General features: G+C 44.1%; 1 protein-coding gene across 1 annotated transcript in view; it reads right to left on the bottom strand.

Moving 5' to 3' along the window:
* Positions 1-11,660: 11,660 nt before the first annotated feature.
* Positions 11,661-27,097, bottom strand: part of ECPAS (Ecm29 proteasome adaptor and scaffold) — a 144,277-nt gene continuing 128,840 nt past the window's right edge. The window contains exons 45-49 of the mRNA XM_073663999.1: positions 24,245-24,389; positions 22,283-22,388; positions 21,413-21,501; positions 20,640-20,711; positions 11,661-11,935 (exon numbers count right to left, since the gene is read on the bottom strand). Coding sequence (XP_073520100.1) covers positions 11,796-11,935; positions 20,640-20,711; positions 21,413-21,501; positions 22,283-22,388; positions 24,245-24,389 — 552 coding nt within the window. The 3' untranslated portion in view covers positions 11,661-11,795. The remainder of the gene's footprint in view (positions 11,936-20,639; positions 20,712-21,412; positions 21,502-22,282; positions 22,389-24,244; positions 24,390-27,097) is intronic.

The raw sequence follows: 27,097 nt of genomic DNA, 5'->3' as shown, positions 1-27,097 counted from the left end.
GACAAAGTTCCTTTCACTCTGTACGGTGGTCAGAATAACCTCTGAAATGGAGGGTCATCTGCAGGATTCGCCCAATTGGGAGGTCCAAGCTGGAGGGTTTATCCTTTCAGGAGGTTAGACAGAGCAGTGTCTCGATTGCAGGGTTCTCTGCTAAGCTTACCTGACTGTACAGCCTGTGTTGATAGGTCTGACTCACTCTGGAAGGTGATAAGCGTAGCATGGACTGGGAGGAAACCGTTAGCTGCTTTACAACCGCAAACCAGGACAATGACCTCCTTGGCCCCCGCTGTGAACGAGTGACGACAACGTAGCGCAAAGTGTAAATTACTAAAGATTAGTGTTGAGCGAGCATGCTGGTATACACCAGTAAATTATAATTATTGTTATTGTATAATTATATATTTGTATAATTATAATTATTACAAAGTCTGGTATACACCAGTAAATTATAACTGTGGTTTTGCTGTTCCATGGTAAAAAAATCTCTATTATCCTGCTTTTGGCATTTTTTGCCGTAAAAAAAAAACTAATAGTGTCTCCCTGATTTTTCAGACACAAATATATCTGTTGAAAATAGTCTGGTGTAGGCCAGAGAAACAGAAGTGTGGTTTAGCAGTTCCACGGTTCAAACCTCTGTATTATCCACTTTTGGGCCATTTGTATCTAAAAAAAACAGTTTGAGTGTGTCGCTCACTGTTCAGACACAAATATATCTGTTGAAAATAGTCTGATATACACCAGTAAATTATAACTGTGGTTTTGCTGTTCCACAGTAAAAAATCTATTATCCTGCTTTTGGCATTTTTTGCCGTAAAAAAAAACTAATAGTGTCTCCCTGATTTTTCAGACACAAATATATCTGTTGAAAATAGTCTGGTGTAGGCCCGAGAAATACAAGTGTGGTTTTGCAGTTCCACGGGTCAAATCTCTGTATTATCCTTCTTTTGGCATTTTTTGCCGTAAAGAAAAACAGTAGTGTCTCCTGATTGTTCAGACACAAATATATCTGTTGAAAATAGTCTGGTGTAGGCCAGAATACTAGAACTGTGGTTTTGCAGTTCCACGGGTCAAATCTCTGTATTATCCTTCTTTTGGCATTTTTTGCCGTAAAGAAAAACAGTAGTGTCTCCTGATTGTTCAGACACAAATATATCTGTTGAAAATAGTCTGGTGTAGGCCCGAGAAATACAAGTGTGGTTTTGCAGTTCCACAGGTCAAATCTCTGTATTATCCTGCTTTTTTGCATTTTTTGCCGTAAAGAAAAACAGTAGTGTCTCCTGATTGTTCAGACACAAATATATCTGTTGAAAATAGTCTGGTGTAGGCCAGATTACTAGAACTGTGGTTTTGCAGTTCCACGGGTCAAATCTCTGTATTATCCTTCTTTTGGCATTTTTTGCCGTAAAGAAAAACAGTAGTGTCTCCTGATTGTTCAGACACAAATATATCTGTTGAAAATAGTCTGGTGTAGGCCCGAGAAATACAAATGTGGTTTTGCAGTTCCACGGGTCAAATCTCTGTATTATCCTGCTTTTTTGATTTTTTTGCTGTAAAGAAAAACAGTAGTGTCTCCTGATTGTTCAGACACAAATATATCTGTTGAAAATAGTCTGGTGTAGGCCCGAGAAATACAAGTGTGGTTTTGCAGTTCCATGGGTCAAATCTCTGTATTATCCTGCTTTTTTGCATGTTTTGCCGTAAAGAAAAACAGTAGTGTCTCCTGATTGTTCAGACACAAATATATCTGTTGAAAATAGTCTGGTGTAGGCCAGATTACTAGAACTGTGGTTTTGCAGTTCCACGGGTCAAATCTCTGTATTATCCTTCTTCTGGCATTTTTTGCCGTAAAGAAAAACATTAGTGTCTCCTGATTGTTCAGACACAAATATATCTGTTGAAAATAGTCTGGTGTAGGCCCCAGAAATACATGTGTGGTTTTGCAGTTCCACGGGTCAAATCTCTGTATTATCCTGCTTTTGGGCGATTTTTACCTAAAAAAAAACAGTTTGAGTGTGTCGCTCACTGTTCAGCCGCAAATATATCTATTTAAAATTTTCTGGTATACCCCAGTAAACAATAACTGTGGTTTTGCCATTCCACGGTAACAAGTCTCTATTATTCAGCTTTTGGTATTTTTTCCGTAAAGGAAATCTGTAATAGCTTCTCTCTGATTGTTCAGATTGTTTAAAAGAGTCGGGTGTAGGCCAGAGAAATAGAACTGTGGTTTTCCTCTTCCACGGTTCTAATCTACTTTTTATTACCCTTTTTCCATTGTTAGTGCAAGTGTAAGCTATTTTACTTCCTTTACAATGGGCAAGGCGCGTGGCAAGGGACGTGGAACTGGATGTTCTGGTGATGGTGCGTGCAGAGGACGGGGCCGTGGCCAAGGTGAAAATGTGCCACAACCAACAGCCACATCTTCTCGCTCCCACTTCTTAACCGAATTACTAGGGAAGCACAGAACAACACCAGTATTGCGAACTGATCAGAGTGAACAGGTTATTAATTGGATAGCAGATAATACTTCCAGTTACCTGGGCACCACCACCTCCGGTCTGTTTTCCACACGGTCAACTCTTAGTAGCCGTGAGTCTCGACCGCATACTCCTCCTCACCCTGATGCTCCATCCTCCCACCATGCCGAGTGTCGTCAGACAGCAACTGATCCCACACTTGGACACTCTGAAGAGCTGTTCACTGGTCCATTTCCAGATTTATGCCCCTCGCCTGCTCCGCTTGAAGTGGTGGAAGAGGAGATCCCATGTAGCGATGCCCAAATATTTGAACAGCCACGGCCACAGGAAGTCGACGCTGGCAATTTGTCACAAGAGTTGGATGATGACGAGACACAATTGCCAGGAAGTGAGGAGGAGCATCGTGGTGCGCAAGTGGAAGAGGAGGAGGTGGTGGATGATCTAGTAACTGACCCAACGTGGCAGGAGGACATGCAGAGTGAGGCCAGCAGCACACAGGGTGAGGGAGTCAGAGTACCCCAACAGGCAGGAAGAAGCAGTGTGGTGGCCGCACACAGAAGGCGGACAACAGTTCCCCGTAACACCAACACGAGGGACGTTGCCAGTACAACCTGTAGGTCTTCCAGAGTCTGGAATTTTTTTAAAGACTCAGCTGATAACCCCAAAAAGGCCATTTGTACCACCTGCCATGCAGGCATCAGCAGGGGTGGCAAAACTACCAGCCTGACCACGACCAGCATGATCAGGCACATGGCAGCAAAGCACCCAACTTTGTGGGGCGAACCCCAGGGTCCACGACCAGTGTCAGCGGGTGTCACCACTGCTTCTTCCGCTGTTGTGCGTGCAAGGCAATCCCCTGTCCATACTGCATGCAAAGATGCTCCCTCCTCTCAGTCTTCACTTGTTATGGCAGTTTCTCAAGAAACAGCATCCACATCCATGTCCCACCGCAGTGTTCAATTGTCCATATCCCAGACCTTTGAACGAAAGCGGAAATTCGCAACCAACGCCCCACAGGCCACAGTCCTAAGTTCGCACATTTCACGACTGCTTGCGTTGGAAATGCTGCCTTTTAGGCTGGTGGAGACGGAATCCTTCCGCAACCTTATGGCGGTGGCCGTCCCTCGGTACTCGGTCCCCAGCCGACACTATTTTGCCCAGTGTGCCATCCCCGCACTACACAAGCGCGTGTCCCAAAACATCTGTCGTGCCCTCAACAACGCAGTTACTGGGAGAGTCCACCTGACACGTGGATAAGTGCTTGTGGCCAGGGACGGTACATCTCCCTGACGGCACACTGGGTAAACATAGTGGAAGCCGGGACCCAGTCGGACCTTGGGACGGAACACATCCTCCCCACACCAAGGATTGCGGGCCCTATGTCAGTCAGAGTTGCCCCCACAGTGTACAGCTCCTGCGCATCATCATCCTCCTCCTCCTCATGTTCAGCCTCCATCTCAGATATCACATCAGTTACAAGCTGGAAGCACTGCAGTACTGCCTCCGCCAAGCGGCAACAGGCTGTGCTGAAACTCATAAGCTTAGGTGAGAAACCTCACACTGCTTGTGAGTTGTCGACAGCTGTGAAAGAGCAGGCAGATCTGTGTCTGAACCTACATCCAGGCATGGTCGTGTGTGACAATGGCCATAACCTGGTGGCGGCTCTGAGGCGAGGCGAGATCACATACGTACCATGCCTGGCTCATGTGCTTAACCTGGTGGTTCAGCGGTTTCTTAAATCGTACCCAGAGTTGCCAGATCTGCTCGTCAAAGTACGCCGCCTGTCAGCTCATTTTCGCAAGTCGGCTACAGCTTCCGCCGCCCTTGCTGTGTTGCAGCAGCGTTTGCAGCTTCCGTCACACCGACTGGTGTGTGATGTACCCACACGTTGGAACTCTACCCTCCACATGTTGCAAAGGATTTGTGAGCAGAAGAGAGCAGTTGTGGAGTACCAGCTGCAACAAGGCCGTCGATATTCAGGTCAGACTCCACACATAAGACCTCAGGAGTGGACCTGGATGTCTGACATATGTACCATCTTGACAAACTTTGAGGAGTCTACCAAGATGGTGAGTGGCGATGACGCCATCATTAGCGTCAGCATTCCACTTGTCTGTCTTTTGCAACGCTCTCTGCAGAGAATTAAAGAGGAGGCATTGCAGCCAGAGTATGATGAGATGGATCAAGAAGCCGTAGCGGTCGATTACACACAGCCCAGCCTCATCTCATCCCAACATGCATTGGGGGACAATGAGGGAGAGGAGGAGGAGGAAGAACAGGAGCTTGTATCATGCGCTGTAGATGGTAGTACCTGTACAACTGTAATACCGTCGGTTCAGCGTGGGTGGCCTGAGGACAGGAGGGAGGAGGAGGAAGAGAGCATGGTCAGTCATCATCTTGGTGAGGACACGGAAGTCTTGCTCGTTACCAGTCTGGCACGCATGGCTGACTTTGTTACACTGCCTTAACCGTGACCCTTGCGTTGTCAAAATGTTGGGTGACAGTCATTACTGGTTGGTGACACTTTTAGACCCCCACTACAAGGAGAACTTTCACTCTCTTATTCCTGAGGTGGAGAGGTCTACAAAAATGGGTCAGTACCAGAAGGCCCTTGCTGCAGAACTGTTAAAAAAAAATTCCCATCTGAACACGCTAGCGGCAGAGGTCACAGTTCGTTGACCAACCAAGGCATACAAGCGAGAGAGAGGCAACTCCAATCCAGCAGAGGCAGGGGAACACTGTCAACGTTCTGGGACAGTTTTCTGAGACCCGCCCAGCTTACAGACCCTGAGGCGCGGGGTACTCTCACAAGGAGTGGAAAGTTTCAAAAGATGGTGAGGGAGTACCTTGCCGACCGTACCAGCGTCCTCCGTGATTCCTCTGTGCCTTTTAATTATTGGGTATCCAAGCTTGGAATGAACTCGCTCTGTACGGCTTGGAGGTCCTGGCCTGCCCTGCCGCTAGCGTGTTATCGGAGCGTGTTTTTAGTGCCGCTGGGGGAATTATAACTGATAAGCGCACTCGCCTGTCAACTGACAATGCTGACAAGCTGACCCTTATCAAAATGAACAAGGGCTGGATTGAGCCAGACTTCTCATCACCACCAAATGACAACAGAGTAACAAAGTCAAATCCACTGTGTTATTTCGGGAGGTGTATTCACATGCGCCGCTTCACACTCACACATGGGTATACGCTTCCTCATATCGGCTGTTTTATGTTCTTATCCTCAGCCTCCACCACCACTATACCACCAGGGTGACCGTGGTCCGTGTTGCGATTATTGAAAGTTCCTCCGTCCTTATTGTTGTCAGCTTTTGCTTGGAAGGCATAAGCAAAGACTGTGGGAGACCCACTCCCCAATAATGGGAATAATATTTTTAATATGCTGTACTGTATGGCTCTAGGAAGGGGCATTAAAAGCGTCTTGTTAAGCTACTGCGACCTCCACCACTTTTCCAAGGGGCATTAAAAACGTTTTGTTAAGCTACTGGGACCTCCACGTCTCTTCTGAGGGGCATTAAAAGCATCTTGGTAAGCTACTGTGACCTCCACCACTTTTCCAAGGGGCATTAAAACTGTCTTGTTAAGCTACTGGGACCTCCACGTCTCCTCCAAGGGGCATTCAAACCGTCTTGTTAAGCTACTGCGACCTCCACCACTTTTCCAAGGTGCATTAAAAGCATCTTGTTAAACCACTCTGAACTCCACAGCTCTTGCAAGGGGCATTGAAATGTTGTTTTTAATTAACTCTAACCTCCATGAGTCTTCGAACGGGCATTGCATTTCCTCCTAATTTTTGGCAGCTTTTGCTTGGAAGGCATAAGCAAAGACTATGGGAGACACACTCCCTAATAATGGGAATAAAGTTTGTAATATGCTGTACTGCATGGCTCTTGCAAGGGGCATTAAAACAGTCTTGTTAAGCTACTGCGACCTCCACCACTTTTCCGAGTGGCATTAAAACAGTCTTGTTAAGCTACTGTCACCTCCACGTCTCTTCAAAGGGGCATTAAAAGAGTCTTCTTAAGCCACTATGAACTCCACAGCTCTTCCAAGGGGCATTGAAATGTTGTTTTTAATTACCTCTAACCTCCACGACTCTTCCAACGGGTATTGCATTTCCTCCTAATTTTGGTCAGCTTTAGCTCTTCAATGCAAAGGTGAAAACTAAGGGAGATCCACTCCCCAATAATGGGTAGAAGGTTTTTAGTACGCTGTAATCCACGTCTGTTTCAAGGGGCATTGCAGTTCCTCATAATTTTTGGAAAGCCTTCCATTCACTGCTTAGGCCAACAGTGTACAGGAGACCCAGTTGCTATAAATGGAAAAACGGTTTAGTTAAGGCCCTCTGACCTACATGTCATTTCCAAGGGGCATTGGAGTGCCTCAAAATTTTTGGTAGGCATTGCACTCACTGTATGCCCTATAACTGTGTAGCCGAACCGTTCCTTTTGTTACAGAAACATATCCTACAAGACATATGTGGTTGACTGGCCTGATATTGATGTGAATGGTCCCTGTTCCTCCTGCTCTTTCTCCTTTGCCACCACCTCATCCATCATTCATCAGCTGAAGCATTGTTTTAGCGGGAGTCATAGAACTGGGATAGTAGCAGGAAAACATCCAGCAATCCTCGGAGGAGGTAGGATATGCGCCAAAACGCTGACCACCTCAGGCCTAGCCGCTACTACATACATGCGCTTGCATTCCAAGAAAACAAAGCAGATGCTAACTTCTATCATCATCATGCTCCTCACCTTGGCACTCTCAACTCCCCTGATGGAGAAGCCAGGGCCCACCGGAGGAGTCTGGTTCTCTGGTGGGCTCGTCCAATGCTGCCCTAAAGCAGGCCGGGCTAAGAAAAGTGTGTGTGTGGGGGGGGGTGGCTGGAGACCGTTTATGGACACCCGGCTGCCCCCAGGCGGCTGGGGACCGTGTGTGGACACCCGGCCGCGGGGCGGCTGGGGACCGAGTATGGACACCCGGCCGCCCCCTGGCGGCTGGGGACCGAGTGTGGACACCCGGCCGCCAGGCGGCTGGGGACTGAGTATGGATTCCAGGCCGCCAACGCAGCCATGACGTGGTGGCCAGATTCTGCCTCCACACGCCTAAAAGGCCCAATTTCAAGTGCAAGCAAGCAGTATGGTATTGCAGCCTGGGGGTGGGTGGGTGGTTGGCTGCATATTTGCGCTTGCATTGCAAGGAATGGGGGAGGTACAATTGAACACTGCCCTGGGACAAGAACTTGCACGGGGATAGTTGCAAGTCTGCATCTTCTGATGCGGCAAGGATGACTTCTGATGGGCACACTTTTAGGCAGCGATCTGGGTGTCAGAGATGCTTCCAGGGGTCTTCCCCATGCTGTTCCCATGTCTTTTCAGCACTGTATGCATGTGTCACACAGCACATGGCCAGATAAGGTTGTAAAATGTTAAAATGACATTTCCCGGTGAATGCATTTGTCACGGTTGAAAGCAATACAAAAGTGCAAAAACGCATAAAAAATGCTACTTGTGAACATGGCCCAAGGTGTGGAGGAGTATTTTTTGGGGGGGTTATTTATTTTACCTTAGACACAAGTCTTTACCCTGGAAAGGAACTTCCTTAACATATTTCACAGGAAAGCAGTTTCGGTTTCGTTTTTGAACGTTTTATTGTGAGCTCTTACAAGTGGCTTAATACCTCTGACCACGTTGTTGACAGCAGTGACCTGGGGGTCAGAAATGCTTCCTGGGGCGATTCCCATGCTGTCCCCATTTCATTTGAGCACTGTCACTATCGTTTTGGGCACTTGTTAGGCTTTTAAGAGACTGCCAGGGGTGCCACCGCAAAAATGCTTGGGTCTCCCATAGACTAACATTGGGCTCGTTGCTCGGGTCGAGCACCCAAGTATCACGGCGAGCTCGGCCCGAGCTTCGAGCACCCGAGCATTTTAGTGCTCGCTCAACACTACTAAAGATTAAACCTCTGAAAAACCTGCACTTAATGAAGGATTACCAGGGCGGTCTGGTGAACCTGATCCAAGACTGTTTGGACATGGCCTCCACCATAGGCCATGCTAGTGCTGTCCCGCTGGTAGATGTGACACTAGGCCATGGCCATAGTAGTAAGGGTGGTAACAACTGCCACCAGGTTGTAGGATACTGAAGAGCCAAAGGCAGAACCTATACAGGGGAAATGGCACCTCCTCATACCCGGGCTGTGGGGGTCCCTTGAGCAGCTATCGGCAGAGGAGGATGGAGGCACCAGCAGCGTGATATGCTAAGGCTTGGTCCAAGGGAAACCAGACCTTGCACGAGATGCAAGCATACTAGGGAAGGCTACATAGACGGGAGTACAGGGTCCTCTCTGTACTCCGACCTTATGATGACCAGAGAAGGCGAAGGAACTACTACGAAAAACAATTGGTGATAGATGGAAGGGCTAGCCCTCCAACAACAGTGTACCCGGTCTAAGAGCCGCTAAGGTTTGAGAATGCAGTGAGGCCCCAACAGGATTGTGACAGAGGGCCCCAAAGAAGGCCAGAGCAGGTGCAAGGATCAAACCAAGGAGTGATGGAGGAACGCCTGCCGGCAGGGAGGTGTGGTCCCGCAGGCAGTCTATAGGTCAATTACCTGCTCTGATTGGTAAAAAAAACATGCGTGCATTGCCTGTGTGTGGCAGGCAATTCTCGCATGTTTTATTTGGTTGTCTAACAGCCGCGAAACATGCAGGGCGGGGACTCAAGCATGTCATTGGAGCACCCGTGGTATTTCGGTGCATACCTGAGCACCCGATGCAAACTTGAGTAGCGAGCTCTTGTGCTCAACATTAGTCGTTATTTTTTTTTTTAACTTTTGAAAAAACTTTAAGCCCAACCCTAACGGCAACAAATGAAATAAATAAAAATTATAAAATAAAAAACATTTAATCTGACTACAGGTGATGACACAGGTGGAGATGATTTACTAATTATTGGCTTTATTATTGGCTTAGGGTCTATCACAGTGATCAAGTCAACAAATAGGAAATATCTCGGTGGGAACACTGCACATGCACCTGCCATTTTATTTCAGTAAGAGGACGTGGAAGGCTAAGCGATGGAGTAGGACAACTCAGGGGATGGTGGAGGTACCAGGGGGATGGAGTCTTGGATACATCATTTCTCTCTCTTTCTCATTCCTCTATGTATATCATTGTCAGAAGACAGAGAAATAATTTTAATAGTGGGCACACTTTTTTTTTCTACATTATCGCCGTTCATTGAATAACGGCAATCACGTGATCGGGGACCGGAAAATCTGGCCCTAATCATGTTCTCCAGGGTCTCAGCTACCCCCGGTAGCTGAAACCCCGGAGATTTCCGGAATCTGGGGGACTCTATACCCTTATTCCCGATCAAAGTTTTAAAACGGTGATGAGGGAATAAGGCCCCTTAGCGGCCGCCGTTTTAATGCGTAACGGCGGTCGCTAAGGGGTTGAACATCAACCCTCTGTAAAGCTAAACATTCCATTATTCCCACAAAACTGTTTAGATTGATTGGAGCCAAAGGCTGTTGATAATGTGTGAAATTTTATCATTCGAAGTCTGGACATTTTTTGGGAAGCATTTTTTTTTACTGGGCCATATGCTGTTCACTAACAATTTAAGGTATTAGGCTAGGTACATAGTGCATTTGTGGCCATAAACTCAGGAAGTATGTGTTCAACAATGGCCACTCTCAGTACATAATAGATATCCTCCATAAGGTAACAATATAAAGCAATGTATATTGCATACGGCAGCTCTCTGTATAGGAAAGCCCAGTCTGCTGCAGTTTCCTATAAGTTAAATAGACAGTATTCAGACATATACCGACTAGACAGACTGAAAAACACACTTTTGGCCTCCTTCTGACGAATGGCAGTCCATGGTAACAACATACAGGGTAATTCACTCCCTACTTTATCGAGAAAAATTACTGTAACTTCTAAAAGATGATCTGTCATACTGATATTTGGACTGTACAAACCTTGGTTCATGAGAAACTTATGTTTTAAAGCAGGAGTTGAAAATGTCCATAGTTCACATCCAAACACACATCGTTCCATATTGTTGAATACATTCTGCAGGATGTCCGGGGTCATAGCCTGAACTTCTCACTGTATGTTCTCTAGGAGTGCCTGTAATGTTCATGGCTTGTTACTGTACACCCGACCCTTCAAATGGCCCCAAAGGAAAAAATCCGGCAATAATGAATTTTTTTCTTTTGATTGAGCCCTTTCAATTCCTGAACGACAAGGACCCTGTACGGATGAACACGACCTTTCTTGACCGCTGGTTAATATGTGGAATACAACATGCCTGTCTCCTGGGAAAGCCCATACAACGATTTACGTGGAGATGCCAAAAGTCGCTGTTTCACATCTTGAATGGTTTCCTCAGACATTTTTGGATGTTCTCCATCATGCTTATCCAGTGATGTCCATGTACGTTCCAGCTGATTCACAAATGACAGAATACACGGTTTGGACGGCGGATTTCGACCTCCAAACTTCTTTAGAAACTCACTTTAAAGAGGTGCCAAGGACTCAGTTTCCCAACAAGTTTTTAGTTTTTACAATGAAAACACACTCCTCTAAACTGTATTTGTACATTGTTAACAAATGAAGAAGGAATTCGGCAGGAGTGAAATGCAAGTCTATCTTTTAGTGAAGACAACTGGCGGGGCGACAAGTCAGCAAGACCACTTGGCGACAGGATGTTTCTCGTCGCTGTCACTAAACTTCATTGCACTCTCACTTCTCATGAACCAAAGTATGTGCAGTCCAAATTTCAGTATGGTCAACTGTCTCTTTTAGAAGGTTTGGCAATTTTTCTGGGTAAGGTAGAGAGTGAGTCACTCAGTAGTATAAATCAGGAAAAGCTCTAGAATTATTCTGTAGGCTAAGTGCAAAGACGCAGTGTGAACCTTGCCTGAAGCCGTTATATACTGCTAAACAGAGAAAGAAAAACAAAAATATTGCCAGAGAATGGTGGATAAACACAATTATGTGTTTTAATAATTTATAAATAATCAGCTGACCAATTAGAGTTTTTTTAAACAGAATTTAGTTACTGTAGTACATAGGGCCCTCATAAAATACTCATTTAAACCTGCAGTTGTCTATACACACGTTTACCCATTAATATGATGTATAAAATACAGAAAATGTACAAGCGAATAAATGTCATGGAAATATTTATTTTAGGCGTGGAATGATGCATGCTACATCGCAAATGTAATTTTGTGTTGAATTCATCTCAAAATCCATGATACGCATTTGGGTAAGTTGCACAAATAACCATTTTTATACATATTAATTTAAGTTCCCCAACTTTTTCTTCAGCAACAATCCTTTATCTCTCAGGTCTGGTCTGCTGTCGAGTTCCATAGTAGATAAAGATGTGATGAGCAGGTTTCTGTTGTCTATCGTAAGGCTTTCCCATTGTTCTGAATCTGTAAAAAAAAAAAAAAAAAAAAAAGATATAACTAACAATATGAAACAAAGAATAAGAAGGGTTTGATTTCGGGCTATAATATAAATGGTGTCAGTTCATGAGCTATAAATTAAAGTAGACCTGATGGCAAATTATTATAAGGAATGCTGGCCAATACGGTACACCTTTTCTTTATTTTTTTTCTCTAAATGTGAACATCAAACCAGACAATACACTGGCATGTAAAAGTTATTACTGTTATTGTGAACAGTTAAGCAAGTTAGAAGAAGAAATGATCTCCAAAAGGTGAAAAATTAGACAATTTTATTTATTACAGAAACATGCACGACATATCAAATATGTTAAAACACAAGTAAAAAATCTTGTGGTATTACCCACTGATTAAAGACCCATATACTTCAGAAACCCTCCCAAATAAATGCAATAAACAAAGGTGAGGCATCAATATACCAAAACAGGCTAGGTCAAAGGTTATCTCTGGTGACCAATATTGCACAAAGAACACATGTTATGTAGAGACACTAATTCAGGAGTTCAATACCTGTATAAAAATTCATGAGGTGAAATAAATATATATACAGTACAGACCAAAGGTTTGGACACACCTTCTCATTTAAAGATTTTTCTGTATTTTCATGACTATGAAAATTGTACATTCACACTGAAGGCATCAAAACTATGAATTAACACATGTGGAATTATATACTTAACAAAAAAGTGTGAAACAACTGAAAATATGTCTTATATTCTAGGTTCTTCAAAGTAGCCACCTTTTGCTTTGATGACTGCTTTGCACACTCTTGGCATTCTCTTGATCAGCTTCAAGAGGTAGTCACCGGAAATGGTTTTCACTTCACAGGTGTGCCCTGTCAGGTTTAATAAGTGGGATTTCTTGCCTTATAAATGGGGTTGGGACCATCAGTTGTGTTGTGCAGAAGTCAGGTGGATACACAGCTGATAGTCCTACTGAATAGACTGTTAGAATTTGTATTATGGCAAGAAAAGTCATAAGTTACTTACCGGTAACAGGATTTTTCGGAGACCATGACAGCACCACGAGAGAGGAGATCCACCCACCAAGGACAGGAAACCTACAGGCTTAAAAGGGGCGGCCCTCTCTCTCGCCTCAGTTTGGATTACAGAGCATTGAGAGGACCACCAGGTTAGCAGACATAGTAAACAATCATAAAAATAATATTTTTATACAACACCACTAAGTGAGAAAATTATAATTAATAAATGAGGAGTGCTCCCATAAAGTGAAGGGAGGGAATATAAGGGTGCTGTCATGGTCTCCGAAAAATCCCGTTACCAGTAAGTAACTTATGACTATCGGTCGACCATGACCGCACCACGAGAGAATTGCAGAGATGAAGAAGTTTAGGGAGGGACCACAGCCTGGAGCACCCTTCTTCCAAATGTGAGGTCAGATGAAACACCCAAATCTAGTCTATAGTGCCTATAGAAGGTAGATGGAGAAGACCAGGTAGCAGCCTTACATATGTCTTCCATCAAGACACCCGTCTTCTCCGCCCACGAGGTCGCCACTGCTCGGGTGAGCCTTCAACCCCTGTGGCGCTTCCTCCCTGCTGGAGACATAGGCTACAGTAATAGCTTCCCTGATCCACCTAGCTATGGTGGACTTAGCAACCTTAAGCCCTTTTCTAACCCCTTGGTAGGAGATAAACAAGGAACTATCTTTCCTGAAAGCCTGGGTGACCGACAGGTACTTAATCACACATCTTCTTACATCTAAGGTATGGAATTCTGCCTCTTTTTGGTTACTTGGATTAGGACAGAATGAGGGTAGGATTAAGTCTTGGAGCCTATGGAAACGGGAAGCTACTTTAGGGAGATATGCTGGGTCAGTTTTAAGAATTATTCTATCGTCCAGGATCTGAGTGAAAGGTGAAGCTGAAGACAGAGCCTGGATGTCACTAATCCTTCTAGCTGATGTTCGAGCTATTAGAAGCACTGTTTTAAGGGAGATGGACTTAAGGGATGCTGAATCTATTGGTTCAAAGGGTGAACCAGATAATGCTTTTAGAACTAAATTTAGATCCCAGGGTGCTAAATTGCTTTTGATAACAGGCCTGGATCTAAATGCAGCTTTGATAAAGCGAGAAATCCAGTAATTTCCTGCCAGGTCACAGTTATATAGGGCACCTATGGCAGAGACTTGGAATCTAAGGGTACTTGTTGCCAACCCCAACTCGAGGCCCTTCTGTAAAAACTCTAAAATTTTTCCAATTGGCACCCCCTCACCAACTGCAGAACCAGAGAAAGATAAAAATTTCTTCCAAGTTCTGGCGTAAATCCTGGTAGTGACAGGTTTTCTACTACTGCCCCCTGAAGAAGGTTGCGTCCGAAACGTGCGTAGGGGTGGATCCCCCTTCCCCTCTGGTATGTTATGACTATGACTACATTTTATTAAGTCATCACCTCCTGACCTTTTTGCCATGCGGTCTATTTCTAGTATTTAGGCACATCTCGATATTTGCCTAGCCTATTATTGCAACAGCCCTGTCTACCTTCTATGATACTTTGTTTTCTTTATACTGGCTCGGAGATCAGTGTCTTAAAGAATCTATATCCTTACCTGATGGCCTATATTATGTTTCCACTGTTGTGAGGGTTTTTGGTGGGGTCCTTTTGTCTATTGTACACATGGCACTCTGTGCCTAAAAGCTCCATGTATTTTAATGTATTATCCTTAGTAAACATTTTGTATTTTTTCATTACTTGGGTCCTATGTCGTATGTTTTTTTTTTTTTTTCTTCAGATGTTAATCTACGATACCCTTATACTGACTATCCTTTGCCTGCTCAATATGGTTTTGGGAGAATCCTTTGCATTCTAACAGAGACCTCTCAAGTTCCACACCATCAAGTGGAGGCCAGGAGTTTGAGGATGGACTATTGGACCCTGGCCGAGGAGATCCGGAATTTCGGGCAGGACCCAAGGATCGGAGATGGACATGTTCCTCAGGCATGAGAACCAGGGCCTCCTGGGCCAAAAGGGGGCGACCAGAAGGACCATGGGAAGAAGATTCAGTGGGGGGACGGCATAGGCCAGACTGAAATTCCAAGTCACTTGGAGAGCAACCACTGCCAGGGGGTTTTCTCTGGGATTTAGGGAGCAAAAGAGCTCTGTCTTTCGATTTAGCCTTGTGGCGAAGAGATCTGCCACCGGAAGCACCCATTTTCAGACTATTTGGGAAAAAATGTCCTGCTTTAGTTCCCATTCGCTTTGCCTCAGAGAGAAACGGCTTAAGTAGTCTGCCTTTATGTTTTGTTTTCCTTTAACGTGGAGGTCCGTTAAGGAAAGGAGATGGCATTCCGAAATCTGAAAAAGACGATCCGTCACTCTCATCAGAGATCCAGAACGTGTACCCTCCTGATGGTTCACGTAAGCTACCGCTATCCTATTATTTGAAAGGATCTTAACGTTTTTATCATGAAGGAAAGGCAAGAAATGATTAATCGCTTTATCCACTGCTAGTAGTTCTTTAGCGTTGGAGGAAAGGCCCTTTTCCGTGTCTGACCAGGACCCCTGGGCAACCATATCCCCTAGATAGGCCCCCCACCCGCGGGAGCTTGCATCGGTTGTAATTATTTTAGGGACTCTAAATACCCAGGGAACTCCTCGTGACAGGTTCGCCTCGTTCACCCACCACCGCAAGGATTCAAGTGATTGGGGTGACAAGGACATTCATCCTTCTAAGTGCCCATCTAACAAAACTTCATTATGTAGGACGTCCCACTGTAGAACCCTGGAGTGGTATTGTGCCCACAGAACCCCGGGAAGGCAAGATGACAGGGTACCCAACAAGGACATCGCAGCTCTAAGGGACATGACTGGGTTTGATAATGCTTTCGCTACCAGAATTTTAACCTTTTGTTTTTTGGCTTCCGGGAGGAAACATATTTGAAGGTCTGAATCCAGCATAATACCCAAAAACTGCTGTATTTTTGAAGGCACTACCCTGGACTTCTCTAGATTTAGGATCCAGCCTAGACTTTCTAAGATAGAGGATACTAATTTTAGGTGATTATAACATTGGGAGGCTGAGTCTCCAACTATCAAGAAATAATCCAGGTAAGGGATAATTAAAATATTATGTTCCCTAACATGAGCCATGACTTCCGCTATAATCTTAGTAAATATCCTGGGGGCCATGGCCAGACCGAACGGTAAGGCCCTAAACTGGAAGTGCTTAATTTCTCCATCTATGATCAAAACCACCCTAAGGTATTTCTGGAAATCCATATGTATAGGTACATGGTAATAGGCGTCTTTTAGATCTAACACTACCATGTAACAGCCTGAAAAAAGTAACTTTATTTTAGATTTAATGGATTCCATCTTAAAGGTGGGAACGAACAAAAACTTATTAAGGGCTTTAAGGTTAATAATGCACCTAAAAGAACAGCCAGGCTTAGAAAACCAAAAACAGAGGCGAGTAGAATCCTAGCCCCTTTTCTGCTGTCGGGACCTCCACTAGGACCGCTTTATGGACCAAGTTCAGGATTTCCACTTGTAGGGCCGTCCGCTCTAATACCGAGGGACGGTTTGGGGTCAAGATGAATCTCCCACGAGGAATCTGCTGAAACTTGAACCTCAGACCCGAACCTACCAGATCAAGGATCCAGTTACTAGCAGAAATTTTTGTCCAGGCAGGTAAGAAGCCCAACAGCTTCCCCCCTACCTGGGCTGCGAGTCATTGACTCGGTTTCCGGGGTCCCCGGTTAGAAGGAGAAGAGCCAAATAGGAGCCCTCTACCTTTCGGTCTGCGGTCTTCCCACTTCTCGTGACCCTTCTGCGGTCTTTTTCGTAGAAACCTTCTCCTATGGAAAGGACGTTTATAAACGGGGACAGACAAGCTAGGGAAACCTTTCTTTTTGTCACTGGCTTTATCCAGAAGTTTGTCCAGAACAGGCCCAAAAAGATGCTCTCCTTCACATGGAATAGTACAGAGTCTCGTTCTTGCTTGAATATCACCTGGCCAACATTTAAGCCCCAAGGCTCTAAGGGCTGCGTTGGACATGGCGATTGACCTCGCTGCCAATCTGACTGAATCAGCCGAGGCATCCGCCAGGAAGGCTGCTGCCCCCTGTATGAATGATATATTTGATAAAATCTCCTTCCTGGGGGTGTTATTTTTCAAATGGGATTCAAGTTGGTCCAACCATATCAATAGGGACCTGGCAGTACAAGTAGCGGCAACCGCTGGCTTTAAGGCCCCCGCAGACGTTTCCCAGGTCCCTTTGAGAAAGGTGTCAGACTTCCTATCCAAAGGGTCCTCAAGAGCCCCCATATCGTCAAAGGGGAGAGAGGATAGCTTAGATGCCTTAGCTATAGCCACATCTATTTTTGGGGCTTTCTCCCAGGAAGAAGAAGCTGAGTCTTCAAAGGGGTATTTTCTTTTAAAGAACACCCTTTCTTTCTGGCCTTTTCCATTCTCTACGTATCAAGTCCTGAGTTTTATCGTTAAAGGGAAAACTTCTTCTTTTCCTTTGTCCCAGCCCCCTGAACATTACATCCTGGACTGATTTTTCAGGTCTGGCCTCTGTAATACCCATGGTTGACCGAATTGCTTTAATCAAGCCATCAACTTCATTAAGTGGGAAACAATGCTGACCCGCACCACTATCTGAGGAAGTGGATGATGAAGAGGCTGAGTCGTCCGAGTCCAACTCATAAGCCGACGACAGAGAGTCATCAGGGGGAGATCTCCTGGTCTGTATCCACCTTTCCTTTTATTCTTTTTAGAGAGGCTTTTACTAATTTCAGACCTGACCAAGGTTTTTAATCCTGAGGTCCAGCTAGGGGTCTCCTCTGCTAGCGTCTGATTTATACAGACTGACAATTTTTTGGGATATGAGTCGGGAAGGACGGTGTTACACAATGCACACTGAACATGTTTGGTCTTGGAGGTACACTTCTTCCCCTATTAAAAATAGAAGGGGAGAAGGGATACTCCATCACTAAGTGAACTTTCTCGAAGATCACTTACCCAGGTGGCTCAAAAGGGCTGGTACCGATTTGGAGGAAGGACCCTTCTCAGCCGGGGGATCGTCCCTGGAGGCTGCAGATTCGTCCATCTTGCTGGAAACGTGATGACTGGACCTCGCTTTCCTGAGGGCCGGGCGTTACAAGTAACACGAGGGCAATGCACTTTTTGGGGCTCCCCAAACAGCCGTTGAGATGGTGGAGATGGCGGCTGCTGAACTTGCTGCTGCAGCTGCTCATTATCGGACTCTATGATAGGGAGAACGAAGCTGGGAAGCCCTCAACAGTGGTGCTTGGGCCAGTTAAGTAGCACCTGTTCCACCCCTCAGCCACCTGACTTTAATCGAATACATCCCCCTTTTTTCTTTTACACAGGGACGCTTGGCGCCCCCTCGCCGCGGTTAATACCGCACTTACTGTACAATTAGGTGCACGTGACTGGACTTCCGGGTCCCAGTCACGTGATCGTCCCGAGGCGCGGTGACGTCATCGGGCCGCGACTTACAGGAGGAGGCCGGAAGTGTGCACCAACACGAGCCTCGTGCCGGGAAGCTCCAGTCGCCGCCGCTCCTGGTAGGCTCTGCCAAGATCAACGGGCCTGCTACCCCAGATCGGGGCGCAGCGTTCCGGATATCCCGCGCGCCGACCTCCGCTGGGTGTCGATGGGGACGGCATCCCACGCAACCCGCATGTCTTCAGGGTGATGGTGGGCCCTGCCATCCCAGATAGGGGTGCAGTCCCACTGCAGTCCAGGGGCAGAATCCTCCACAGAAAGGGGCACAAACCTAGCTGAAGCAGATGATGAAAGGTCTGCCATCCCAGATAGGGGCGCAGCCCCCTGCTTATCCGGTGCAAAAATGCTGTGACATTCCCAGATAGGGGTGCACCCACATAGCAGATGCTGGAGCTGCAGATCCCAGATAGGGGCGCTGTTTGACAGCCGTCGCCATCCGGTTTTCCACGAGCCTGAAATAGGTTCCCTCCATCAAGGACAGGAAACCAAACTGAGGCGAGAGAGAGGGCCGCCCCTTTTAAGCGTGTAGGTTTCCTGTCCTTGGTGGGCGGATCCCCTCTCTCGTGGTGCTGTCATGGTCGACCGATAAAAAGCAGCTAAGTAAAGAAAAACGAGTGGCCATCATTACTTTAAGAAATTAAGGTCAGTCAGTCCGAAATATTGGGAAAACTTTGAAAGTGTCCCCAAGTGCAGTTGCAAAAACCATCAAGCGCTACAAAGAAACTGGCTCACATGAGGACCGTCCCAGGAAAGGAAGACCAAGAGTCACCTCTGCTTCTGAGGATAAGTTTATCCAAGTCACCAGCCTCAGAAATCGCATGTTAACAGCAGCTCAGATTAGAGACCAGGTCAATGCCACACAGAGTTCTAGCAGCAGACACATCTCTACAACAACTGTTAAGAGGAGACTTTGTGCAGCAGGCCTTCATGGTAAAATAGCTGCTAGGAAACCACTGCTAAGGACAGGCAACAAGCAGAAGAGACTTGTTTGGGCTAAAGAACACAAGGAATGGACATTAGACCAGTGGAAATCTGTGCTTTGGTCTGAGGAGTCCAAATTTGAAATCTTTGGCTCCAACCACCGTGTCTTTGTGCGACGCAGAAAAGGTGAACGGATGGACTCTACATGCCTTGTTCCCACTGTGAAGCATGGAGGAGGAGGTGTGATGGTGTGGGGGTGCTTTGCTGGTGACACTGTTGGGCATTTATTCAAAATTGAAGGCATACTGAACCAGCATGGCTACCACAGCATCTTGCAGCGGCATGCTATTCCATCCGGTTTGCGTTTAGTTGGACCATCATTTATTTTTCAACAGGACAATGACCCCAAACACACCTCCAGGCTGTGTAAGGGCTATTTGACCAAGAAGGAGAGTGATGGGGTGCTACGCCAGATGACCTGGCCTCCACAGTCACCAGACCTGAACCCAATCGAGATGGTTTGGGGTGACCTGGACCGCAGAGTGAAGGCAAAAGGGCCAACAAGTGCTAAGCATCTCTGGGAACTCCTTCAAGATTGTTGGAAGACCATTTCCGGTGACTACCTCTTGAAGCTCATCAAGAGAATGCCAAGAGTGTGCAAAGCAGTCATCAAAGCAAAAGGTGGCTACTTTGAAGAACCTAGAATATAAGATATATTTTCAGTTGTTTCACACTTTTTTGTTAAGTATATAATTCCACATGTGTTAATTCATAGTTTTGATGCCTTCTGTGTGAATGTACAATTTTCATAGTCATGAAAATACAGAAAAATCTATAAATGAGAAGGTGTGTCCAAACTTTTGGTCCGTACTGTATATATATCTCTCTATATCTATATCTATATTTTTTTTTTTTTGCCTAAAATATAAAGTAAATGTATCATCTTTAACTTTAGACCTTATAGAGACCATTTCATCTTCAACTTGCTTAACTGCTCACAATGACAGCAATTTTGACCAGGGGTGCCCAAATTTTTACATGCCACTGTAAATATATAAATATATTTGTCTATTCACAAGTCTGTTTGATGTGTGTCGGCAATTAGAACACACGGAGAAAAAAACAAAAATGGATTCTCCCAATATAATCTTTGTAATACTTTAATTATAATTAATATATTACACTTCCAGCTCTTCAATATAATCACTGCTCTTGGTTTATGTTCGGAAAACACTGACTATTCACATATACTTACCTTCAAGTTTCTGTAGAATTACTTCTATTACAGAGATGGCTTCTTGTCTTACAGATGCATAACTCTTATTTTCTGGCAAACAGAAATACACACATCAGAATGTTGCTGATAAGAAATAGCAATACAATTTTATTAAAGCAAATAGCAATACAATTTTATTAAAGCAATCAATGTTCATGGCTACCTTTTAATATCATTGTTTTTCAATAGTGGTCACAGTTTTATTTCTGATGTAGAGCTCCGATTCTACTCCATAGAGTGAACTAATAAAATGATTTCTGCAGCAGCCACTAAGGAAGCTTACTTAGGGGGTGATTCCTTAAGACTGTACGCCAACCTTCATAAAGCCCTCGCCGCAGAACACTGACCTGATTTATTAAGTGGCGATTGCGGCTTATGGAATCAGGAGCATCTGATTCCCAGTGTGTGCCGCCACTGGAATTCTGGAGTCAGTTACACCACTTTAGGGCATAACTTATGATGAAATTACCCAGCGGGTGTGACTCAGTCTAACCACACCACACCGATGTTGGCACAGCTGGTCTGGACTGGTAAGTCGCTCAAAAATATTGCAACTAATTAAGGTGTTTACAACAGATTCCTGATGTAAGCACCTTGCTGAATTGACCCCTTAGTGCCCTCTAGGGGTGGATAAAGACAGTGAGAATTTTATCTTTGTCTATGCAGGTGATTTGCAGCTATAAGTCAGAAAAACGGAGAGGCAAGTGCTAAAATGATACATTCTGGTAACAATACAAAGATTACTGCAGTACCTAGAGAATGTGCAAGTGCTGGGCAGGCTTCTGTGAGGATTTCTTTAAGGGCTGTACTATCTGAATGTTCCTTTTCTAAGATCAGCAAGCTAGAAAAAAAAAGGCATTATTGTATTCTCAATAAAATAATGAATTACAACATGACTCACAAAAAATATATAAATTTAGGTTATTTTCTCTCTATCATACTGATATGATTTTAACCATTTTTGTGTCCAAGTGCATTCTGTTTTTGATGTACCCTGGGAAGTCTGAGAATTGGAACTAAGTATTGCTTGCAAGATGGTCCATGGAGAGAATGAGTCCATTGGCTTTGATAGTTCAGTGTGGAGTCCGAATGCTATTCGAGTCTGACACCAGGCACCCCCAACCTACCAGCAGTTACCATCTCTGGCAGCACTTGGGTGTAAACTGTGTAGGAAATGGAAGACCACAGCAGCACACATTAGTGAACAATGCCATGAAGCGTGGGTAAATGGTTTACATACGGAGATGGTAACAGATGATTCGTGAGGGAGGGGGCATGTTAAGAATTTTAGAATGACAATTTGTCGTCTAGTACTTCTCACTGTTTAACTTGCATACTGCTGTACTAGAGAAAACTATCACACTCAGCAGCGTGGACATTGTAGTAATCTACCAGGAAAAGAAACATTTCTACTACAGTAATTCTAGCCAACATAAAATTGCAATGACTACATACAGTAACCATAATAATCTGCAGGGCTGTAAGCAGCTTATGTAAAAACCAACTGAACCTTTGCCGCAGATGTGAGCATAGCCATTCTGCTATTTATTATATTTCAAGAAGAGTAACAATAACTTAATTTGCGAAGAACTAATATTTACGTTTACCATGACCAAACTTACCCCTGAAAATAGGAGTTCATGGACTGAAGGACTGCGTGCTGGACTTTCCATGTGCTTAGCTTCAGCCTCTCACACATTAATTTACAAACTTCAAAACGGTAGCAACCTATTGTACAATGGAGACAAAATTGAGGCATATTCATGTGCATCTCATTAAATTAGAATATCGTCAAAAAGTTCATTTATTTCAGCTCTTCAATACAAAAAGTGAAACTCATTATATAGAGTCATTACAAACAGAGTGATCTATTTCAAGTGTTTATTTCTGTTAATGTTGATGATTATGGCTTACAGCCAATGAAAACACAAAAGTCATTATCTCAGTAAATTAGAATAATTAACAAAAAACACCTGCAAAGGCTACCTAAGCGTTTATAAAGGTACCTTAGTCTGTTTCAGTAGGCTCCACAATCATGGGGGAAGACTGCTGACTTGACAAATGTCCAGAAGGCAGTCATTGACACACTAAGTACATGCAAAGTTAATTTTGCATTTCATTTGGAAATCAAGGTCCCAGAGTCTGGAGGAAGAGTGGAGAGGCACACAATCCAATCTGCTTGAGGTTTAGTGTGAAGTTTCCACAATCCGTGATGGTTCGGGGAGCCATGTCATCTGCTGGTGTAAGTCCACTGTGTTTTATCAAGACCAAAGTCAGCGCAGCCGTCTACCAGGAAATTTTAGAGAACTTTATGCTTCCGTCTGCCGACAAGCTTTTTGGAGATGGAAATGTCATTCTCCAGCAGGACTTGGCTCCTGTCCACACTGCCAAAAGTACCAATACCTGGTTTACACACAACAGTATCACTGTGCTTGATTGGCTAGCAAACTCACCTGACCTTAACCCCATAGAGAATCTATGGGGTATTGTCAAGAGGAAGATGAGAGACACCAGACCCAACAATGCAGACGAGCTGAAGGTTGCTATCAAAGCAACCTGGACTTCCATAACACCTCAGCAGTGCCACAGGCTGATCACCTCCATGCCACACCGCATTGATGCAGTAATTGACGCAAAAGGAGCCCTGACCAAGTATTGAGAGCATTTACTGAACATACATTTCGGTAGGCCAACATTTAGGATTTTAAAACATTATTCAAGCTTTTGTTATAAAGTATTCTAATTTACTGAGATAATGACTTTTGTGTTTTCATTGGCTGTAAGCCATAATCATCAACATTAACAGAAATAATCACTTGAAATAGATCACTCTCATTTTAATGACTCTATATATGAGTTTCACTTTTTGTATTGAAGAACTGACATAAATTAACTTTTTGATGATATTCTAATTTAGTGAGATGCACCTGTACAATATTATACATGTGATTTGTGTTAAACAAACGCTTGAGAATCAGAAAAAAGTTGTGGTATATTCCATGCTCTGCCAGTGGATGAAGGATGTCCAATGTCAGGTCATACGTATGTATCTGAGGAAGGGAGTTGGATCAACTCTGAAACGTGTAATACAATAAAAAAACTATTCATCTACTTGACTTTGGACATCCTTCATCCACTGGCAGCGCCTGCAAGTTTATTCTGATTCTCAAGCGTTCATTCCAGTTCCAGCAGTATACGCTTAGGAACCAGCGGTTGGAGCTGCAGCCGCCTATAGTGGACTCACAAGCCCTCTCCAGTGTCGTGTCTGCTATGTACAACCTCCTCAGGTGAGCAGTGCACGGTCTGCTATTGAAACTGCATCCACAGATTTACACAAGGAGCGTTTTCCCTATTTTTGTATTACATTGTGTAAAACAGACACAGAGTGACTATCAATATTATCAACATTATTTTCACAGTCTGGGCCTCACTGCAAGTGCAGCCAAACAGAACAATTATTACCCATAGCAACAAATCAAGTTTTAGGTATCAATTCCAGTGCTGCTGCTAAGGGCAACATCTCCGTTTTTTTGGAAAAGTTTTCAGATGTATTGAATATCCCAGGGTGCACAGATAGAACTTACGCTGCGTGTCAGGATTTCTGGGCCAGGCTTTGCCTAGAGTTGAGAAGGCACACAGCAAAGACTCTGTGTGCTGTTCTTTTGCTTTTTCATTCTCTTCATCCTCATCTTCCTTTGGTGAACGAGCCCCCACAGTTTCTTTAGATGCCTAAGTGCAAGACATTTTAAAGGCTGTTAATAGTAAGAAATCATTTGATAGAGAGATCATATCTCTCCTACCAGAGCCTACCTTTTCCTTTGCTACACACGTGGTCAAAATTGTTGGTACCCCTCGTTTAATGAAAGAAAAACGGTCACAGAAATAACTTGAATCTGACAAAAATAATAATAAATTAAAAATCTATGAAAATGAACAAATGAAAGTCAGACATTGCTTTTCACCCCTGCTTCCACAGAATTTAAAAAAAAATTAAACTCATGAAATAGGCCTGGACAGAAATGATGGTACCCCTGAAAATAATGTGACAAAAGGGATGTTCTTTAATCAAGTTATGTCCACTAATTAGCATCACAGGTGTCTACAATCTTGTAATCAGTCAGTGGGCCTGTATATAGGGCTACAGATACTCACTGTGCTGTTTGGTGACATGGTGTGTACCACACTCAACATGGACCAGAGGAAGCAAAGGAAAGAGTTGTCTCAGGAGATTAGAAAGAAAATTATAGAGAAGCATGTTAAAGGTAACGTAATAAGACCATCTCCAAGCAGCTTGATGTTCCTGTGACTACAGTTGCACATATTATTCAGAAATCTAAGATCCATGGGACTGTAGCCAACCTCCCTGGACGTGGCCGCAGGAGAAAAATTGATGACAAATCAAAGAGACGGATAATGCGAATGGTAACAAAAGAGCCCAAGATAACGTCTAAAGAGATTAAAGGTGAACTTCAAGCTCAAGGAACATCAGTGACCATCTGTCGTTGTTTGATCCAAAGTGGACTTCATGGGAGACGACCAAGGAGAACACCATTGTTGAAAAAAAATCATAAAAAAGCCAGACTGGAATTTGTCAAAGCCACAAATTTCTTGACAAGCCACAAAGCATCTGGGAGAATGTCCTATGGACAGATGAGACAAAAATGGAAGTTTTTGACAAGGCACATAAGCTCTATGTTCACAGATGGAAAAATGAAGCATATCAAGAAAAGAACACTGTCTCTACTGTGAAACATGGAGGAGGCTCTGTTATGTTCTAGGGCTGCTTTGCTGCATCTGGCACAGGGTGGCTTGAATCTGTGCAGGGTACAATGAAATCTCAAGACTATTGAGGGATTCTAGAGAGAAATGTGCTGCCCAGTGTCAGAAAGCTTGGTCTCAGTCGCAGGTCTAGCAACAGGATAATGACCCAAAACACACACAGCTAAAAACACCCAAGAATGGCTAAGAGGAAAACATTGGACTATTCTGAAGTGGCCTTCTATGAGCCCTGACCTAAGTTCTATTGAGCATCTTTGGAAAGAGCTGAAACATGCCGTCTGGAAAAGGCAACCTTCAAACACGAGACAACTGGAGCAGTTTGCTCATGAGGAGTAGGCCAAAATACCTGTCGAGAGGTGCAGAAGTCTCATTGACAGTTACAGGAATCGTTTGATTGCAGTGATTGCCTCAAAAGTTTGTTCAACAAAATATTAAGTTAAGAAGAACCATCATTTCTGTCCAGGCCTATTTCATGAGTTTAATTTTTTTAAAAATTCCGTGGAAGCAGAAAAGCAATGTCTGACTTTCATTTGTTCATTTGCAAAGTTAAATGGAAAGTCTCCTAGTGGTAAATGGGTCAAGTCAGTCACAGTAAGTACATTGCAAGGCATGAAGGAATTAGACTGAGATGAAAATTTGAAGTCCAGGTGACTTTTGCTTTGCCTGAACCGTTCATTTTAATAAACCAATAATAAAGCCATATAATGCACATATGACATACATTTAAAAGAATCTGTAAACTGTAGGGCTGTGGAGTCGGCAAGCCAAACCTCCGACTCCTCAATTTCCATGACTCTGACTCCACGACTCCGACTCCCTCATACATGGCTCATGTTTAAGTGATAAATTTACTATAGCACAGATTAACCCCTTAGTGACCAATATACGTCTTTTTACTGACCTGCAATATAAGAGACTAGCGTTCCCTGACAGGTGACAATCCTGTGACTGTCACCTGTACACTATAGCTGACAATTTGCTGCATCAGCCACGATCAGTGTTGGCACCGACCATGGACGTTTAACCCCTTAGATTCTGCTGTCAATAGTGACTACAGAATCTAAATAGTTAACAGAGTGTGGGGTTTCCCTCTTTAACCTCATCGGCACCCTAAGATCTTGATTGTGTGGTCCTGATGTTTGCCATGGCAGGTAACGGCCAAATAACGGCCTTAGAGTCTGCGGGCTATAGCGACCTGTTCAGAAGTTATCAAAATGTAGGTGGTAAAAATAAACTTTTTCATTTTCGTCATGCCACTTTCCATTACTTCCTGAAAAGAACCAGAAGGGTTAATGAACTACCTGAAAGCAATTTTAAATACGTTGAGGGGTGCAGTTTTTAAAATGGTATCACTTTTGGGTGGTTTCCAACATATAGGACCCCCAAAGTCACTTCCAAACTGAACATGTCCCTATAAAAATATTTTTTGTAAATTTCCGTGAAAAAATGAAAAATTACTGCTACATTTTTAAACCTTCTAAAATGCTAACAAAGCAAAACACTTTACATATGGTGCTGATGTAAAGCAGACATGAAGGAAATGTTATTTATTAATGTTTTTGTGTGGTATGACTATTGGGATTAAAGGGATAGGCATTCAAAGTTTGAAAATTGCATTTTTTAAAACATTTTTTGTCAAATTTCTGATATTTTTATAA

Source organism: Phyllobates terribilis, unplaced genomic scaffold (assembly GCF_046119375.1).
Source record: "Phyllobates terribilis strain yellow unplaced genomic scaffold, ASM4611937v1 Scaffold_1__5_contigs__length_1240528914, whole genome shotgun sequence".
Lineage (NCBI taxonomy): Eukaryota > Metazoa > Chordata > Amphibia > Anura > Dendrobatidae > Phyllobates > Phyllobates terribilis.
Note: the sequence above shows the minus strand (reverse complement) of the source record. Positions and strands in the feature narration are given on the sequence as shown.